The following is a 17500-nucleotide window of genomic DNA, read 5'->3' on the forward strand; positions in this document are numbered from 1 at the left end:
CTTGTGTCCTCTAAGTCTCCTCTTCTCCAGTCTAAACATCCCCAGTTTCTTTAGTTGATGTTCATATGGCATCCTGAAATCTTGCCATGGAGGCTGCATTTCTCTGGACGTTCCCCTGATAAAATGTGCCTAGAATCAAACCCCGCTTCAGCTATGGCCCAACCAGGATGAGTCAAGGGATGGCAGACAGCTCCCTTATCTTAAACATGGCTTTTCTCTCAATGCAGCCTGAGGTCCTCACAGCCTTTCTCCTTTACTGGAGTAGACCCAAATTGAAGAAGGTCATCCACTAATACTCCTAGATCTTTAGATGGAAATATGGTCACGTCTTCACCATTTTGTTCTTAGCCACGAAGACTAATAGTGCCTTTCCTTCGAGCTGAGCTTGATGTGTTTTTGAAGGATGCTAGGGGAAAAGTACAGTGGGGAGAGGGGGAAGGAATAGGAAGTAGACAGCTCCCAATGGGACATGCCTCAGTCTCTGAGGACCCCTGGTGACAGCTCCTTCCATAAAAACAGCCTCCAGATTCCCTGCTCCCATCTTGCCTTCCCGTACCCTTTCTGCCTTATCCTAATCCCTTTCCTTCCCTCTCTCTGGCCCCCTGTTCTTCCCCTCTGACCCCTGGCTCTGTCTAGTGTGAAGGACAGGGCACGGCCTTCAGAGGAGGGAGGTGGGAGGAGAAGCCAATTAGGCAGGGAGGCTCATTAGGAGAAACACCTTTCACAAAGGGCAAGGGCTGGAGCTGGAAGGAAGTGGGGGGGGGCACAGGGTCGCCCATGGCTAAAACCTTGAGGTCTCTGCAGTCCTGGAGGACTCGGGTTTAGAAGGTCAAATCTCGTACATATCAGCTTTTAGAGAGGTCAGAGATGGGATATCCAGACATCCCGCACAAGGGCACATTCAGAGGACAGCCATCAGGATGGCGGGAGGTCAAGAAACTATGTCACAGGAGATCTGCTTAAGGGATGGGAAATGTTGTCCCTAAAAACAGGCAGTGACAGGATGGGGGGGCGTGGGGGGGAATGGCAAGATTTTAAATCTTCAATGTGCTTTTTTATGAAACGGGGCTAAAGTCCTGCTACTTAGTCCTAGATGGGAGGACTGCTAAACAATCAACCATTGAGGATTTATTAAACCTCTGCTGTATTCAGCCACTATGCTAAGATGAGCTTCCCTCCAGATGCTTATATCCCATGAGGGGAAACAATACATGTAAATATAAAAAGATAGATAGATAGATAGATAGATAGATAGATAGATGATGGATGGACTAGATAGATAGATGATGGATTAGATAGATAGATAGATAGATAGATAGATAGATAGATAGATAGATAGATAAGTGATAAACAGATGACCAGTATATTCTGGGGAAGATTCTTTCAGATGGAGAGATGAGATTTTCTTTAATGGGAAAGATAAAATTCTTAAACAAAAGGTCCCCAGGATGAGTTCAAAGGAGCTGATTCTCAGAAAAACTCAGGTTTTTGGTAAATTCTTTATGGCAACATATAGCATACTTACAAATGTTATATCTGGTTTTATAAACTAGCTTTCTTTCTATGTATCTTTCAGGTATGTATGTATCTGTCTATTTATCTAACATTTCTATCTATCTATCTATCTATCTATCTATCTATCTATCTATCTATCTATCTAAACTTCCAAACTTCCTAAACTCTCCTGCTGAACTTCTCTCATCCATCATGATTCCTTCTAAGGTCATTAAATCCTTCTCTCTTTTTGGACCTCTGAAAAATAAGTGAATTGAACTAAATGATTTCAAGATCCCATCCAACTTCCCTCTAAAGCCATAAATAAATATATGAATGAAAAAAAACCACTATATATAAAATACTTTGCTAAGTTAAGTAGGGATACAAATAGAAAGTGTAAACAACTCTGCCCTTATGGAGCTCCCATTCTAATAGGAAGAGACAACATAGAGGAGACACCAACTTTAAATCAGATGGAGAGATCCCATGGTCCTTTAGAGTGCCATAGTAATGCAGATAGCTATACCTCTTTTTTCAGTGAAATTTCCATTCACAAAATCACAGCCATTTCTGATCCTGAATCATTTGACAATGTAAAGTACTTCAGCGGTTAAGAATTTTCTTTTTTTTTCTGGGCGTTCAGTAGCTATAGTTGCAGAAAAAGATGGTGGCCATGTGCAGAACCATGGTATGTCAGAGAGTACATAATGCCAGGCTGGAAGTTCATAATGACTGCTCCCCTATATGATGGTTCCAAAGACCAGGCTGGTAGGAGGATTAGTTTTCTTGAAGGCATTGATTGCTATTTCTAGGACTCGTGGGCTTACCTGCCTATTGGTGGCATTTGGTCTCTGATTAATGGTGGTAACTAAGGGATATTAGGTTTCTTCTCAAGAATTGTTCTTGTCCATGTTTGGCTGTGGGTTCTAAGTTGAAAATAGGAACATAATCTAGAGAGCATAAGAATCTCTGGAGCTTTTGGAGTTTAAGCTCTAGCCGTCTCCATCAAGGTAGAGAAAAAGGTAGTAGTCAAGATGGAAGCATGGTTGGGCCGGCAAAGCACATGTGCCTCCTATGTCTCTCTGATCTGGGACTGATTTAGCCACTGCTTTGAGTGAAGATCATTTCCAAATGTGGCAAATACAAGGCTTATTGTCAACTAATCAGGAAGCTTCTTGGCCTGGTATATACTAATCCAACCTCATCCTTAAGTGTCATCTGACATTTAAGCAATTCCCTGCCCACTCCCTGGCAGTAAGAGGTGGGGAGAAGCTCATCAAGCAACTGGGAAGTAGTTAGACACACAAATGATAGATAGATGATGTAAATAGATGGAGGCAAATATATGTAGATATATAAATGACTGATAGATAGCTATAGATAAAGACAGTTGATAAAGATGGGTCAGTGAAGCATTTATTCCTGGGTGCTAAGCATTGTGCTCTGTCCTAGGGACAAAAACTACAATCAAATAAGACAGTCCCTCCCCTCAGTGAGCTTATATTCTAATGGGAAAGCAGGATTGTGCTTTCTTCAAAAAGGTCTGGTTCTAGGCAAGATAAGGGAAAAGCCCCCATTAGAACCTGATTTCGAAGGGGCAAAATCCAAGGTTTTGGCTGAGGGGAGAGAAGGCTGGTGGCTGGAGTGCAGGTACCAAGCATGGCGTAGATATTTATGGGGACAGATTGTACCTAATGCCCAAAGTACAAAACCCCTCTCTCCCCTCAAAGACCTCTTTTTTTTTTTTTTTTTTTTTTTTTTTGCATCACAAGAATTGAGAAGTAACAAATGGGTTGAAGTTAGAATCAGATTTCAGTTCAATAAAAGAACTTCCCAGAGTTATCAGAGCCATCCAATTCTATCTGATTCAATCGGCTGGGCATTTATTGCACATTGGGTGTTAGGTGCTGGAAATACTAAGACAAAAATGAAAAGAACGCCTGTCCTGAAGGAGTTTGCACTCCACTGGGAGAAAATAACAACGTAAATCACAGGAAGTGATCTGGGGGTGGAGTAGAGAATAACACTTGGAGGAATCAAGAAAAACTTTGTAGAACAGGTAATGCTCGAACTGAGCTTTGAATGGAGCGAGAAATGAGGAGAGGGAGGGTTTTTGGTATGGAGTCCAGTCTGGGCAAAGCCCTGGAGGCAGGAGATGGGAAATGTTGAGCATGGGGAATAGCATGCAGACTAACTTGGTTGGAAGATAGAATCAATAGAAAAGGTAATAGAAATAAAGCCCGAAAATGGAGGAGGGAGCCGGTGGACCAGGACCCCTTTTGGGGGAATCAGCACCCACTCACTAGGAGAACTCAAGGCGTCAAGCAGAGAAGATTCATCATGGGGGGAAGAGGAGTGACGTGGACTTGATGACATCTCAGCTTCTTTTTAGCTCTAGCTGCATGTACACTAGGAAGGGGCTGAAATTAAAACCAGAGGATCTTGCTTTGAACCTCTGCTCTGTTATCGTATGTGTATTCATGGGCCAAGATTGGACTAGATTGGCCTCTGAGGTCCTTCCCAGAATCCTTGGATTCTGTGCCAAAGGGAAGGAATAATAAAAAATGTGGAGAGGCAGAGGCAGGTTTTTCTGGTTTCCTGCAAACACTGGAATGGGTTTTTAAACAGAACTTGAATTCTGGTTCTTCAAAAGTTCAGGGAATGTCATATCACCTCAAGGATATCCAGAATGGCCACACATGTCTCCATGAAAGGATGAGGCAGCAGTGGCAATATTCCAGGTTCAGGACACATCTGGGCCAGTCAGCCTGGAGACTGCACACGTGCTCCTTAGCTGTAAATGAGACTGAGGAAATAGGTCTGGGCCATTGGGAGAGAACAGATCCTGAACGCCAGGCTGAGGCAATTTCCCTTCTCCATCTCTGTGCCTCAGTTTCCCCTACAAAATGAGGGGATTGAACTCAGAGTTCCCTTTGAGCCCTGATATTTTCTAACTGGGTAATTCCCAACCCTCTCCTGCCCCACCCCAAACCTCTGTGGTATCCTCCCTGACCTTCCTCATCCCCCTTCCCCGTTATCACCCTCCCTCCCTCCCCAGCCCTTCTTCCTCTGCAAGCCCAGCATCCAGAATCTGCTCGAGAGGTAACAGGGTCTCCTGTGCCCCCGTCCACCCACAGCCTCACGCATGGGCGACCCCAGCCTTTCTCTGCCGTCCCCTCACATGATGCTGCAGGTGTGCCTGGTCTGCTGGTCCCCAGGCCCTAATTAGTGGGCTGGTGGGGGATCCCCTGCTGGGCCTTTGACAGGGGAGCCAGCAGGAGGCTGGATGGGGGTAGGGGTTGGGGGTTAGGAGGGGGGGCTTGGCTGCGACTGACAGCCCCGTAAAAACTGTCAGATAGTACAATGAGCAGGTTACACAAGAGAAGAAAAGGGGGAGCAGAGCTGGAGGAGCACAGGGGCTCCTTGAGGGAGCGTCTAAAAAGATGTGAGAAGTTCTGCTACAAACAGACTCTACAGAGGTCATTTGAGCCAGCACCCTGCCTCTCTCTTAACCTCACTCCACAAACATGAGCAAGCAGAGGGCATGCTCTTAAAATTCTCTTAGGGAACTACAATTCTGACAGCCCAAGGGGGACCAAGCCTCTGAATTCCACATCCCTGGCTCCCCACTGGCTCTGAAATTCAAACACTGTTCCTGGCCTCAGCTTTCCACCCTAGGCAATGGGCAGAACTCTGTCTTACCCTCCACCAGCAGGGAATGGAAAAATGGCAGAGCTCTTCCTTTTGTCTCAGAAGCTCGCTGAGTAGTCAGGACAGACATTTGCCCTGAAGGATTTGAGGGTTCAGAAGACAGAGAAACAATTCAGCAGAGTGAGCTACCGCTATTAGAGTGAGAAGGGAAAGGAAAGCTGACCAAGAAGCTTATGTGTTGTCTTCCTCTGCTAGAGCTTATGTTCCTTGAGGCTAGGGACTGTCTCTCTTTTAGCTTAAATTTGTGTCCCCAAGATACTGGAAATTCTGCCATTTCCTGATCCAACTCATTTGACAGATGAGGAAACTGAGGCAAATAGTATGAAGTGACTCGCCCAGGATTACACAGCTACTAAGTGTCTAAGGCCATATTTGAACTCAGCTCTTCCTGACTCCAGCCTCTCTATCCACTGTGAGTCACCCAACAAATGCCTGTTGCTTTCTGGATAAAGGGACCTCTGAGTGATTTCTCCAGATCCCTTTGGAAGAAGATGAGACAAAGGAAAGAGTACTGGTTTTTACCCAGAAGACCACAGTTCAAATTCTGTTTCTGCTATTTACTATCCATGTGATCATGAGCACTCCTTATTTCCCTCAGTGAGTTTCTTAGTTCTCTGATGGAGGGAGGGCGAGGTGGGGGGGGGGGAGGAGGCCATAATTCTGGGACCCTGAATCTGAAATACAAAGCGAAGGACTTTTTTGCAAAGGACAGACTTTGCAGTGAGCCCCTAAGCCTCCCTAGCCACGATCCCCCACAGAAGGAAGCCCCTCCCCCGGGAGTGGGGGTGGGGGGCCACTGATGGCTGTTTTTTTGTCTTTGTCCTCTGCCCAATCCTTTCTTTTCTCCTCCTTTCCCCCTCCCATGGGAGGTAATAGTGGCTGATTGTCAGGCTTAATGGGGATTTCATGTGACAGGAGCTGTGAAATAGGGGGAGCAGACCAGGCGGGGGTGAAGTTGAAAGACTTTTCTTCTGGGACAAGAATTGGCAATTTCTCTCCCTCTCCATGGCTTTTCTCTCCCTCCACTCCCTACCCTGCCCCAGCCCACCCACCCTGCATCTTTCCACCCTGGAGTTCAAGGCTTTCTTCTCGCCCAACAGCTTAATGATGATGGCATTGGAAATTTTCCGATGGGCTGGCCCTTGCCTTTCTCTGGCCAGCCCTGAATGAACTTCTTTGCCTTGCTCTGTCTCTCCCCCTGCTCAGAGATGCTGGCATTTCTCTCTGTCTCTGGCTTTCCCTGTGTCTCTGTGTCTCTGTCTCTTTCTCTGTGTTTTTATGTCCATGGTTCTGTGACTTGTTTCTTGTCTCTCTCCCTGATCAGTAGATGCTGACATCTGTCTCTCTTTGTCTCTTTCTCTCTCTGTCTCTGTGTCTCTTTCTGTGTGTGTTTATGTCTATGGCTCTGCGTGTATATGTCTGTCTGTCTCTCCCCCTGCTCAGTAAATGCTGACATCTCTCGGTGTATCTTTCTCTGGCTCTGGCTCTCTCAGTGTTTGTGTCTCTCTTTGTCTCTGTCTCTTTTTGTGTGTATTTATGTCCATGGTTCTGTGACTCTTGTTTCTTGTCTCTCTCCTGCTCAGTAGATGCTGACATCTGTCTCTGTCTCTTTGTCTCTTTCTGTCTCTCTGACTCTGTTTCTCTATCTCTGTGTATGTGTCTCTATGGCTCTGTGTGTATTTCACTCTATTTCTGTCTTTCCTCACATTCTCTCTCTTTTTTTTTTGTCTCTGACTCTAGATCTCTTGCTCCTATTTCATTCTCCTCTTCTCCAAATTTCTCTCTTTCTCTCTGTTACTCTGTGTATCTCTGATTCTCTATTTCTTTCCTCTCCCTTCCTCTTCTTTTCCCTAATTCTACAAAATTTTAAACAAATTTAAAAAATTAAATTTGTATTGATATCTTATTTTTACATTCTAAAAATTTCCACCTTGCTTATCTTTCTCCTAGGGAAGTATCCTTTATTAAAAAAAATTAAGAAGAAGAACAGTAAAAACAGCAGAACTGATTAATATCAAAAACTTTTTTTCTTGTATGTGATTTCTCATACCTGTGGGCTACCCCCAGACACTTCTGCAAAACAGTAGCAACATCTTCTCTTGCTTTTTCTTTTGCTGTCTACATCTTTGTAACTCTGTAACATTCACTGTTGATTTTTCTGTGATCTTTCTATTTACATCATTGTAGCCTTTGTGTCTCTATTGTTTATTGGTTCTGCTGCCTTTGCTTTGCATCAGTTCATGCAGACTTTCCCAAGATTCTCTGTACTATTCCATTTATCATTTCTTACAACACCAATAGTCCATTTCATTCATACATCCAATTTGTTCCGCTATTTTTCAAATGATGGGTCCTCACTTTGTTTCTAGTATGCTTCCACAAAAAGAGAGCATTACAATTTATGTGAGGCCTTTCTTTTTATCTATGACCTCCTGGGGGCACATGCCCACCAGTGGAATCTCTTGGTTAAAGGGGATGGGCATTTTAGGCACTTTATTTTAATATTTCCAAAATGAATGCATGCACTCTCATAGATCCGTGAAAAATGCATCACTGTGTCTGTTTTTCCACAATTTTTCCAACAGGAGCTATTCCCATCTTTTGTCATTTTTGAGAATATATATTTTCTCTTGAGAGTGGGACATAAATTAGGGCCTTTTTGCATTTCCTCATGGATGTTTCCTAAGAATCCAGATTGGTGGCAATCCCCACTCTCTCACTCAGGTCAGGTTGAGGTTTCTGATGGTGACCTGGGGTCTAGGGTCAGTGTAGGTCCAGGGTTAGGACCTAAAGTCAAGAGCAAGGCTCAATCTATAATCAGAACAGGTATCAGTTTATGGCCAGGATTAATGGTAAGTCTATGAGCAGAATTAGTGGCTATACTATGAATAGAGGCAGCAAGCTAGCAGTGACCAGAGATATAGGTCAGGATTAACGGGCAATCTGTGGTTGTGGTTAAGGGTCAGCCTATGTCCATGCTTAAGACTTGGGCTAGGGACACAATATTGCTCAGTAGGTCATACACTCTAAGTGTGTTTTCAAAGGTGATGCTGAGGAGATTCTTAGAAATCAATGAGAAGACAGAGGCTTGGTCATACAGCTGATGCTAACTAGAATTTTGTATGCACTAAATGGAATCATTCTAAGGACTTACACAGATATTCTGGTCCACTGTCACAGTGTTTTTGTTTGCAGGCAGGACTGTTTGAGAAATAAAGAAACTGGAGCCCCAAGAAACCACTGGACCTGCCCAACTTGGGTCAAGAATCTAGAATCTCTGTCTCCTAATAAACACATAATTGTAAAATCTTGGTGGTCTAAGGGCTCTCAGAGACTCCCCAGTATGACTCAGTATCCCCATATCTAAAAAAGAATCCTTAGTATAAAACACCTGACAAGTATTCAACAAGTCCTTGCTCAAATATTTTCACTGATAGGGAACTCATTACCTCCTCCTATCTGATCAGTCCCCTCAACACAGGTTCTCCCATGTTCCTTTCAAGCTTCTCTTTCCTTTTTAAGAAAGATTTTCCCCCATAGAATATCTTCTCCTGGATGGAAGAGAGTATCTTGCTTGCTCCAGCACTTATCACATAGTAGGGGTTCAATGTATAATTCTATTTATCTACCTTATCCATCCATCTATTTACCTATCTCAGTCCATTTATATATCATCTATCTATTTACCTATTTATTACTCCATAATTCATCTACCTATCCATCATCTACTGTGGTTGTTCGGTTGTTTCAGTGGGTCCAACTCTCTATGACCCCATTTGGGATTTTCCTGGCAAAGATACTGGAGAAGTTTGTCATTTCTTCTGTTCAATTTTACAGATGAGGAAACATCATTTATCTATATTATCTATCTTTCTATCTATCCAGCTATCTAAACTATCTTGTCTATGATCTATTTATCCATCTGTCTTGTCTATCCATAGATTCATCATCCATCCATCTTTTCATCCTTCCATCCATTCTTCCATCCATCTATCCATCCATCCATCCTTTCATCCATCTATCCATCCATCCATCTTTTCATCCTTCCATCCTTTCATTCATTCTTCCATCCATCCATCCATCCTTTCATCCATTCTTCCATCCATCTATCCATCTATCCATTTCTAGCAATTTATTATCTATCTATTATCTCTATCATCTATCCTCAACTATAAAATAGTTAAAAGAATACTTCTATTCTCTACACTCAGGCTTTTGTGAGACTACAAAGAAATAATTGATACAAAGTGTTTTGAGGTTTTAAATGTCTATTATTGTTAGGTCCTGATTTGTTCTATGATTGATACAAGTAACTCCCAATGTGGAAACTTCCACTCACTGACACTGATATGCAACTTGCTGACAACATATAACTTTAGGAAGTTCTCTGGCAGCACAGAGGGGTAAAGTGATTTGCCCTTAGTCACAAAGTCAGTATTCGGCAAAGGCAAGATTTGAACCAAGATTTCACCAGCTTAGAGGACGCTTCTCTGTCCATTACACCATGCTGATTTTCTGTCTGCCATTTTAATCTCATTTTTAGTCAGCTTAACAGTAAGCATTTGTTAAGGACTGCAATGTGCCAGACTCTGTGGCAGGTGCTGGGTATACAAGGACAGTAGTAAAACTATTGTGAATAAAATGTCCAAGTCCAGTGTCAGAGGCTGAGTAGGGCTGGTTTGAGCTGGGCAGGGCTGGGAGCCTGAGTCATTCCCACAGTGCAGAGAGGAAGGAGGAACTGACTGGAGCTGCTGAGGCTGTAGGGGGCAAGGGAGGGCAAGAGAGGAAGCAACCCCCTGGGGATTAAAAAGCCCTCTCTAATTCTGGAAGTGGTGAGCTGTGAAGGGCCCAGCCAATGAGAGCTATGGGAGGCCTTGTCCCCCTTCCCCCAGCCTCCCGCAGGTGTTCAGGGTGAGGAGGGGCCCTGGTTGGGGGCATGACCCTTACAGCAATGGTGGCTGCCCCTGTCACAGCTAATGGCCTGGATGCACCCGAGCTGTCAGGAGGAGGATGGGCAGGGGAAGAAGAACTGAGGGAAGGAGGGGGCTAGAGGAAAGTGGAGGAAGGAGGGGGGAAAGGGAAAAGAAAGGGAAAGAGGGGGGGAAGGAGAAGTAAGGGAAGGAAGAATGACTGAGAAAGGGGAAAAAGGAAGAGAGGAGAGAGAAAAAAGGAAAGGAGAGAATAACAGAGGAGAATGGAGAAGGAAGGAATGGAGAGAAGATGAGAATTGAGAAGAGAAGAGTAGAAGACATTAAAGAGAAGAGAAGAAAAAGCATAGAAGAGAAGGGAAAAAAGAGGAGAGGAGAGGAAAGAAGAGGAGAGGAGAGGAGAGAGGGGGAAGAGAAGAGGAGAGGAGAGGAGAGGAAAGAAGACTCTTCTCCCTCAGGCTCCCCAGAAATTTGTTCTGTCTGTCATCTCCCCTCTCTTATGCATCTTCCTCCCATCTGAATATAAATATGCCTAAATCATCATTCCTTAAAAAGCCTTCCATTAACCATTCTACCCTGAATAACTATTGTCTCGTGATTTAACTAGTCTTTGCAGCTAATCTTGAACAATTTGTCCATACAAATTGTCCATACAGTGTCTTCCTCACTACCCACTTTGACCTTAGTCCTTTGCAACTCAACCTTTGACCCCATGATGCTCTGAAAACGCTCTCTCAGAGATTAGCCATCGCCAAATGGAATGGCCTTTTTTCAGTCCTCATCATCTCCTTGACCTTTCTGAAGGTCATACTATTGATGTAGTAGGTAGAGCACTGAGTCTGGAATCAGAAATATCATTTATATTGACAATAATTTTGATTTTTAAAAGCAAAACAAAAACACCTTGAGATCATGAACATTTCATTTTTTGTCTTTCTATCTCCACCTGCTAGCACTCTCCCCAGTGTACTAGCCTACTGGTGTGCTAGCCTACTGGTACACCATAGGCATTTTATAATTGCTTATGGCTTGATTAATTTACATGGTTTTTTAGTCCAATTTATCTATTTTCCCTCTTCTTCCCCAGCCTACAGGACTGTGTGCAGTGTCAATGGACCCTTGGTTGTTCTGGATAATGTAAAGGTAAGAAAAGGGGGGAGTGACCAGAGAAGGAAAGTCTGAACCCCTGACCTGAAGCTGCAGCCCTCTCTCTCATTTCTGAGCCCAACTTACTTCCCCAAACTCTCTGTCTCCCCATTCTTTACCCCTCCCCCAACATCTACTCCTCCTTCCACTAAACTCTGCCTCCCTGTCCCCCAAATCCACAGAGCTGCATTCTACAGTGATGCATCTTTTCTCCAGTCTCTGACAAAATAACAAAATACTTTCCCTTATCCCCCATTTGATGCCCACATAGCAAGTCGTGAAGAATAAATCTTTCATGGTGAATAAGTCTCTTACTGCGGAGTAGAAGAGCCCCAGGCTGGGATGGGGGGGAGGGTCGGGATTTCTATTCCCTGCTCTGATACTGACTCCATGGGCAAGCCTGAGAGGGTCATTTATCCTCTAGAGATCTCCATTTTCTCCCTTATAGAGTCAATATTGACAATCTCCTAGGGCTCTCATGGGGGATTAAGTGAAATAGTGGGTGGGGCAAGGCCCAGCACCATATATTCGGGGTTATTATGGAGATTAGAATGGTCTCTATAGAGATGTAATATAAATAGAATAAGACCACTTGATTTCAGAACCCTTGACTTAGGAAGCAAATAATCTCACCACCAGGCTCATGGGAAATAATCAAAGCTCACCCTTGCTCCACTTTTAGCCTACCCCCCCCCCAAATTGCTTCCCATATGTTTTTTATTTACTTTTCTATATTCTTATTGTTCCATTGTTTCCTCCCAATATAACTGAATGTAAACTCTTGAGGGCAGGTAGTGTCTTCATGAGGCTGCTTCCTCGGAATGTACCAATTAACTATTAGTAAATCAAAAAGTATTTCTGGAATGACTACGTCCTGGGCTCTGACCTAGACACTAAAAATACTAAGACAAAACTAAGCAGTACCTGTCTTCGGCCAGCCTACATTCATTATATGTGTGTGTGTGTGTGTGTGTGTGTGTGTGTGTGTGTATTTATATGTGTGTGTATATATATATATATATATATGAAGAATAAATATAAAGTAATTGAAGTGTATATATATATACATATATATATACATATATATATATATATATATATATATATATATATATATATATATATAGTTGGGAAAATCCAGTAAGGTTCTGAGTAGGGAATGGGAAGGTTCTATGAAATGGAGGTGAAGAAAGCATTGGGACCAATCAGTGAAAAAACATGAAGACAGATAGTGTCCGTGATTGATAGAATATAGAATGAAGTCTTTCTGGCATAATAGAAAGTCTCCTAAATTGAAAGGCAAAACACCCAAGTTCCAGTTCTGTCTGGCTCTGCTCCTAACTTGCTATCTTTTAGGAAAGATTTTTTTTTCTCTGTGTCTCAGTTTCCTCTTCTGTAAAATGAGACGATCAAGACTTGAAGACACAATCCAGATCTAAAATCCTATGAAATTACACTAGATCAACTGGGGTTGGGTGTAGGGGAAGGGAAATACAACGCTAATGTGCTGCCATGGAGACTTCCCCATCCAGGCTTCAGAATACATTCACTCCCCTGTACTCTGGGCTTTTCATGGCTGTCCCCATAGCGCCATCTCCTGACGAGCCCTGCACTAAAGAAAGGGCTCAGTCCTATAAAATATCCCTTTTCTACTGGGGAGAAAATGTCCTAGGGAAGGAAGCATGCTAAAATTGGTCCTCCCAGCCCCAGCCCCTCCACAAGCTCCGAGCTCTGATGCTGGAGGTAATTAGAGCCTTGATTTCACATCATTTGTCAGTGAAGAGTGATGGAAGAAGCACCAACTTTTACAGTGAAAAAGACAAAGGCAGGAACAGGGAGAGAAACAGGGATAGAAACAGAATAGTGAGAGAAATGAGGAAAGAGAAGAAAACAGGAATAGACAAAGAAAGGAACAGGAAGAGCAATAGGATCGTAGAGACAGGAGCAGGGAGATAGGAGGAAGGAAAGAGACAGGGATAGGGACTATACAACGAAGAAGATGGGGATGAGCAGAAATGAAGAGAAAGACAGGACAAGGACAGAAGCAGGGGGAGAAATGGAGATAGAAACTGAGAGGAAGATAGAGATAGGGAAGACAGGAATAAACAGAAGAACAAGACAGACAGGAGCAAGGAGAGTGATAGAAGAAGGAAGGGAATGAGAAAGAGGGGGAAGAGAGAGAAACAGGGATATAGAGAGGAAGAGAAACAAAAAGAGAAAGGGAGAAAAGGAGGAGAAGGAGAGAAGGGAAGGGAGAGAGAGACAGCAAGAAGAGTGATAGAAGGAGGGGAAACGGGAGAGAGATAGAGAAAAAGAGAAGGGAAAGAAAGAGAAAAGAAGAGAGAAGAGGGAGGGGAGAGGGAGAAATAGAGATAGAGGGGAGAAAGGGAGAGAGGGAAAGAGGGGGGAAGACAAAAAGAGAGAGACAGAAACAGAAATGGAGAAAAACAGGGACAGAAACTGAGAGGGAGATAGGGATAGGAATGACAAGACTAAAGAGGAATAGAGGGAAGAACAAGATAGAGACAGGAGCAAGGAAAATTATAGAAGAAGGAAGGGAAATGAGGATGGAGAGAGGAAAAAACAGAAAGGAGGAGAAAGGGAGAGGGTGAGAGACAGGGACAGAGAGAAAGATGGAGAGAGAGGGGGACAGACAGAGACAGAGATTTAGACAAAAACAGAAAGAGAAACATTGACAGAGAGAGAGAGAGGAAGAGGGAGTGAGGTGGGTGAGATAGAGGTAAAGAGCAAGCAAAGAGATGGGGATTTAGAGGCAATAAAGTTAGGTGGGGAACCCGAAGTTGGGAAAACTCATATATAAACTCCATCTCAGAAATTTATTAGTTGTGGTACTAAAAAAGTCACTTCATTTGTCCCTGCCTCAGTTCCCTGACTTGTAAAAAAATAAAAATTAAAAATGAAGGGTTGGACTCAATAATCCTTAGTTCTCTAATCCTGAAATCCTGGTTTGGAAGGTGAGAAGGTGTTGGGTATAAAAGCAGGGAGGGAAACGAGGACAAACAGAGAGAGGGATGATAAAGGAGACAAGATAGAGAGAGGAATTGATGGGAGAGGAGCAGAGAGAGAGGCAAGGAGAGGAAGAGAGTGAGAATCAAGAGATAGAAAAGTCTTTTTACTTCTGGATCTCTGCCTGGTCCTCTTGTCCCTGATCTCGTCTACCCTCTTGTGGCCAAGAGTAAGACCACTGGACTAGAATAAACAGCAGCCCCTAGCTTCTGTCCAGCCCAGGGCAAAGGGACATGGTTTGAGGTAATCAATGACTCTCCCTCCTACATCCCATCACCATCCTCCCTGCAGCGACAGGTCCCAAATCCCTTGGACTCAGCAGGGAGCAAAATCCTTCTCACTTCTGCTCCTCTCCAACATGGGGCTCCCTCCAGGAAACTAGTACTCCACAGTTATGGCAATCATGACCTCAAACTAGCCATCTTCCTTGCTGTGTGACCTCGTGTGACCAATCCATCCCATCCCCAAAAGATTATTTTAATGAAGGAGACTGGATGACTTCTAAGGTGTTTTCATCAGTGTTCTGGTAAACTTTTAATAACAGCTCTTTAGGGGAGGAAATATATGAACAACAAACACACTCAAGCTGCATTTGCATTATTAAAATTTTCTCCATCATTTTCTTAAGTATCAACAGTCAATAAAATAGTAAATAATTCTCCAATTGGTAGTATTTGCCAATTTCTGAAATATAAAGATTTATACTGAAAACTGGCCATTTTGTGAGAAAGTTTACCATGGTCCCAGAGGTAAAAGATCTGTTCAAGGTCACTCAGGAAGTCAGTGATAGAACTTTAACTTCCGAGTCCTCAAATTAAACATTGTTTTCCGTATCTTGAGAAGAAAGGAATAGTGGGCCGGTGTTCCCTTCTGCCCTCCTTGCTCTCACATTTTTCTCCTGGACACTCTGTATTCTCCCCAGTTTGCTCAATATGCTGAGATCGTCAACTTCACTCTCCCAAATGGCACTCAGAGAAGTGGGCAGGTCCTGGAGGTGGCTGGGACCAAGGCCATTGTTCAGGTAAGAGGGGTAGGGGGAAAGGGGGACTACTGTAAAGGTGGGGAGGTTCAATGTTGGGGGGCTCAAAACTTAAAGCTTTTGAGACATCATCCCCATCCCCATCCCCATCCATCACATCACCATTTTCTTACCCCCTCAGGTATTTGAAGGGACTTCAGGGATTGATGCCCAAAAGACAACTTGTGAGTTTACTGGTGACATCCTTCGGACTCCGGTATCAGAAGACATGCTAGGTAAAGAATGGAATTAGGAAAGAACATCTCCAGATGTAGGTAAAATTGTCGCTTCCTATGATGCTGCAGAGACATCACAGTTCTGTGGGAAGTTAGGAGGCTGAGAACATGGGTTCAAATCTTACACCTGTCACTTATGACCTGTGTGACCTTGGACAATTCACCTCATTTTGTGGGCCTTACTTTCATCAGTAGAATGAAGGACTCATTGGCCTCTAAGGTCCCATCCAACCTAGAACATCAAATTGAAGAAGGACCTTAGAATACAGGACAGAGCTGGAAGGTCCCTTGGAACACTGGGTGTCAAACCTAGGAAGAACCTTACATTATGGAATATTAGAGGGGGGAGGGACCAGTTCATAGATAAATTAGCAGATGCTCCCAGAGAAAGTGACTTGTATAAGGTCACCCAGCCAGTAATTAGCAGAGCTAGATTTAGAATCCAAGTCTTTTGAAATTAAGTCAATGTTCTTCCTGCTGTCCCAAGATGTTTCTTATGAAGATATCCCAAGACCTTGTCTTTTCCCAAATTTCTTCTTGACTACCCTTCCATGGTCTCACCTTTTCCTCTTCCATTTCCTGGAATTTCCCTTTATTAAAGTTGGTTCCCTTGGTTCCCTTAGAGTTGGGTACCATCTCTTGGATGGTAAAGACAGGAACATTGTCCTCAGAAGAAAAAAAAAAATGGGAAGGGATTGGGAGAGAAAACTATTGGAACCACCTCTGGATAGCTAAAGGGCGCCACGATAGGAAAATAGGTAATTAACAATTAACAATTTCTGTCCTAATTTTTACTGAGTTCCAAGCACCACCTCTGGATAGCTAAAGGGTGCCACAATAGGAAAATAGATAATTGACAATTAACAATTTCTGTCCTAATTTTTACTGAGTTCCAAGCATTTCTGTATATTCCAAACTTCTTCCTTTCTTCCTTCTTCTTAGGTCGCGTTTTCAATGGTTCTGGCAAACCCATTGACCAAGGGCCAGAGGTTATGGCTGAGGACTTTCTGGACATCAATGGTGAGTGGCCAGTGGCCATCAGTGGACTTCAGGACCCTTTTCCTATCCCTAAGTACTATATCTAATTGCTCAATCCTCCCATGCAAGGTGGGATCACCAGAAGGTACTGAACAGAATTCTCATCAAATATCCAGTCTTGTACTTCGCTAATGACCTAAAAGCCCCACCCATCATCCCTTTAGCCCACGTCATAGACCAATAGAATTTGCCCATCCAAGAAGGGGAAAGTGTTTGGCTCTTCTCCATAAGGCAAGTCTAGCTTTTTATGAAGAAACTTAACTGGTGTGAGGTGAGGGCTCTCAAGAAGACCCTCTCCCCCCAAGAACCACCTCCTAAATTTGAACCATTAGCCTTTTATTCCCCTGAGTTCACTATTGCTCTCTACTGTCTCCTCAGAATAACAGTTCTCCAGGAAAGGAAATATAGAGAGACCTTTGAGCACAGGGAACAGAGTTTTTTTTTTTTTTAATCTTATTTTGTCTTTATCTTTTTTCATATCCTCTTCATGTCCAAATATATCCCTCCACCCAACAATCTATGCCCTGTAACAAAAAAATATAAAAGGAAGAGAGAAAAGATCTGTTCAGCATTACGAAGCCGCAAGGACAACCATGTCTGGTAGTATTCAGGAAGTATTGAAGCCAACTCATCTCAGCTTTCCAGAGTAGATTGTTAAATTCTAGGTGTCAGCTTTTATACTTTGGAACTAGGCAAATGCAAGCAGGGCTTGATTTATTGTTTTGTTGATTGTCTAGACTTAAGAAAATGATGGAGAAAGCATTCACAATGCAGATAAAAGTGTGCTCGTTCATACTTTCCCCCAAGATCCTGTTGTTATACTCATAGTTCTCCCCATCTCCATTCTCTGCAAGGAAGGATGGGAGACACATGCTTTTAACTTCTCTCTGGAACTGTCC

General features: G+C 43.3%; 1 protein-coding gene across 1 annotated transcript in view; it reads left to right on the forward strand.

Moving 5' to 3' along the window:
- ATP6V1B1 (ATPase H+ transporting V1 subunit B1) overlaps positions 1–17500 on the forward strand; it is a 32299-nt gene that overhangs the window by 7078 nt on the left and 7721 nt on the right. Inside the window, exons 2-5 of the mRNA XM_074285523.1 lie at positions 11224–11279; positions 15232–15330; positions 15470–15563; positions 16506–16583. Of these exons, the coding sequence (XP_074141624.1) occupies positions 11224–11279; positions 15232–15330; positions 15470–15563; positions 16506–16583 (327 nt within the window). The remainder of the gene's footprint in view (positions 1–11223; positions 11280–15231; positions 15331–15469; positions 15564–16505; positions 16584–17500) is intronic.

Source organism: Sminthopsis crassicaudata, chromosome 2 (assembly GCF_048593235.1).
Source record: "Sminthopsis crassicaudata isolate SCR6 chromosome 2, ASM4859323v1, whole genome shotgun sequence".
Taxonomy (NCBI): domain Eukaryota; kingdom Metazoa; phylum Chordata; class Mammalia; order Dasyuromorphia; family Dasyuridae; genus Sminthopsis; species Sminthopsis crassicaudata.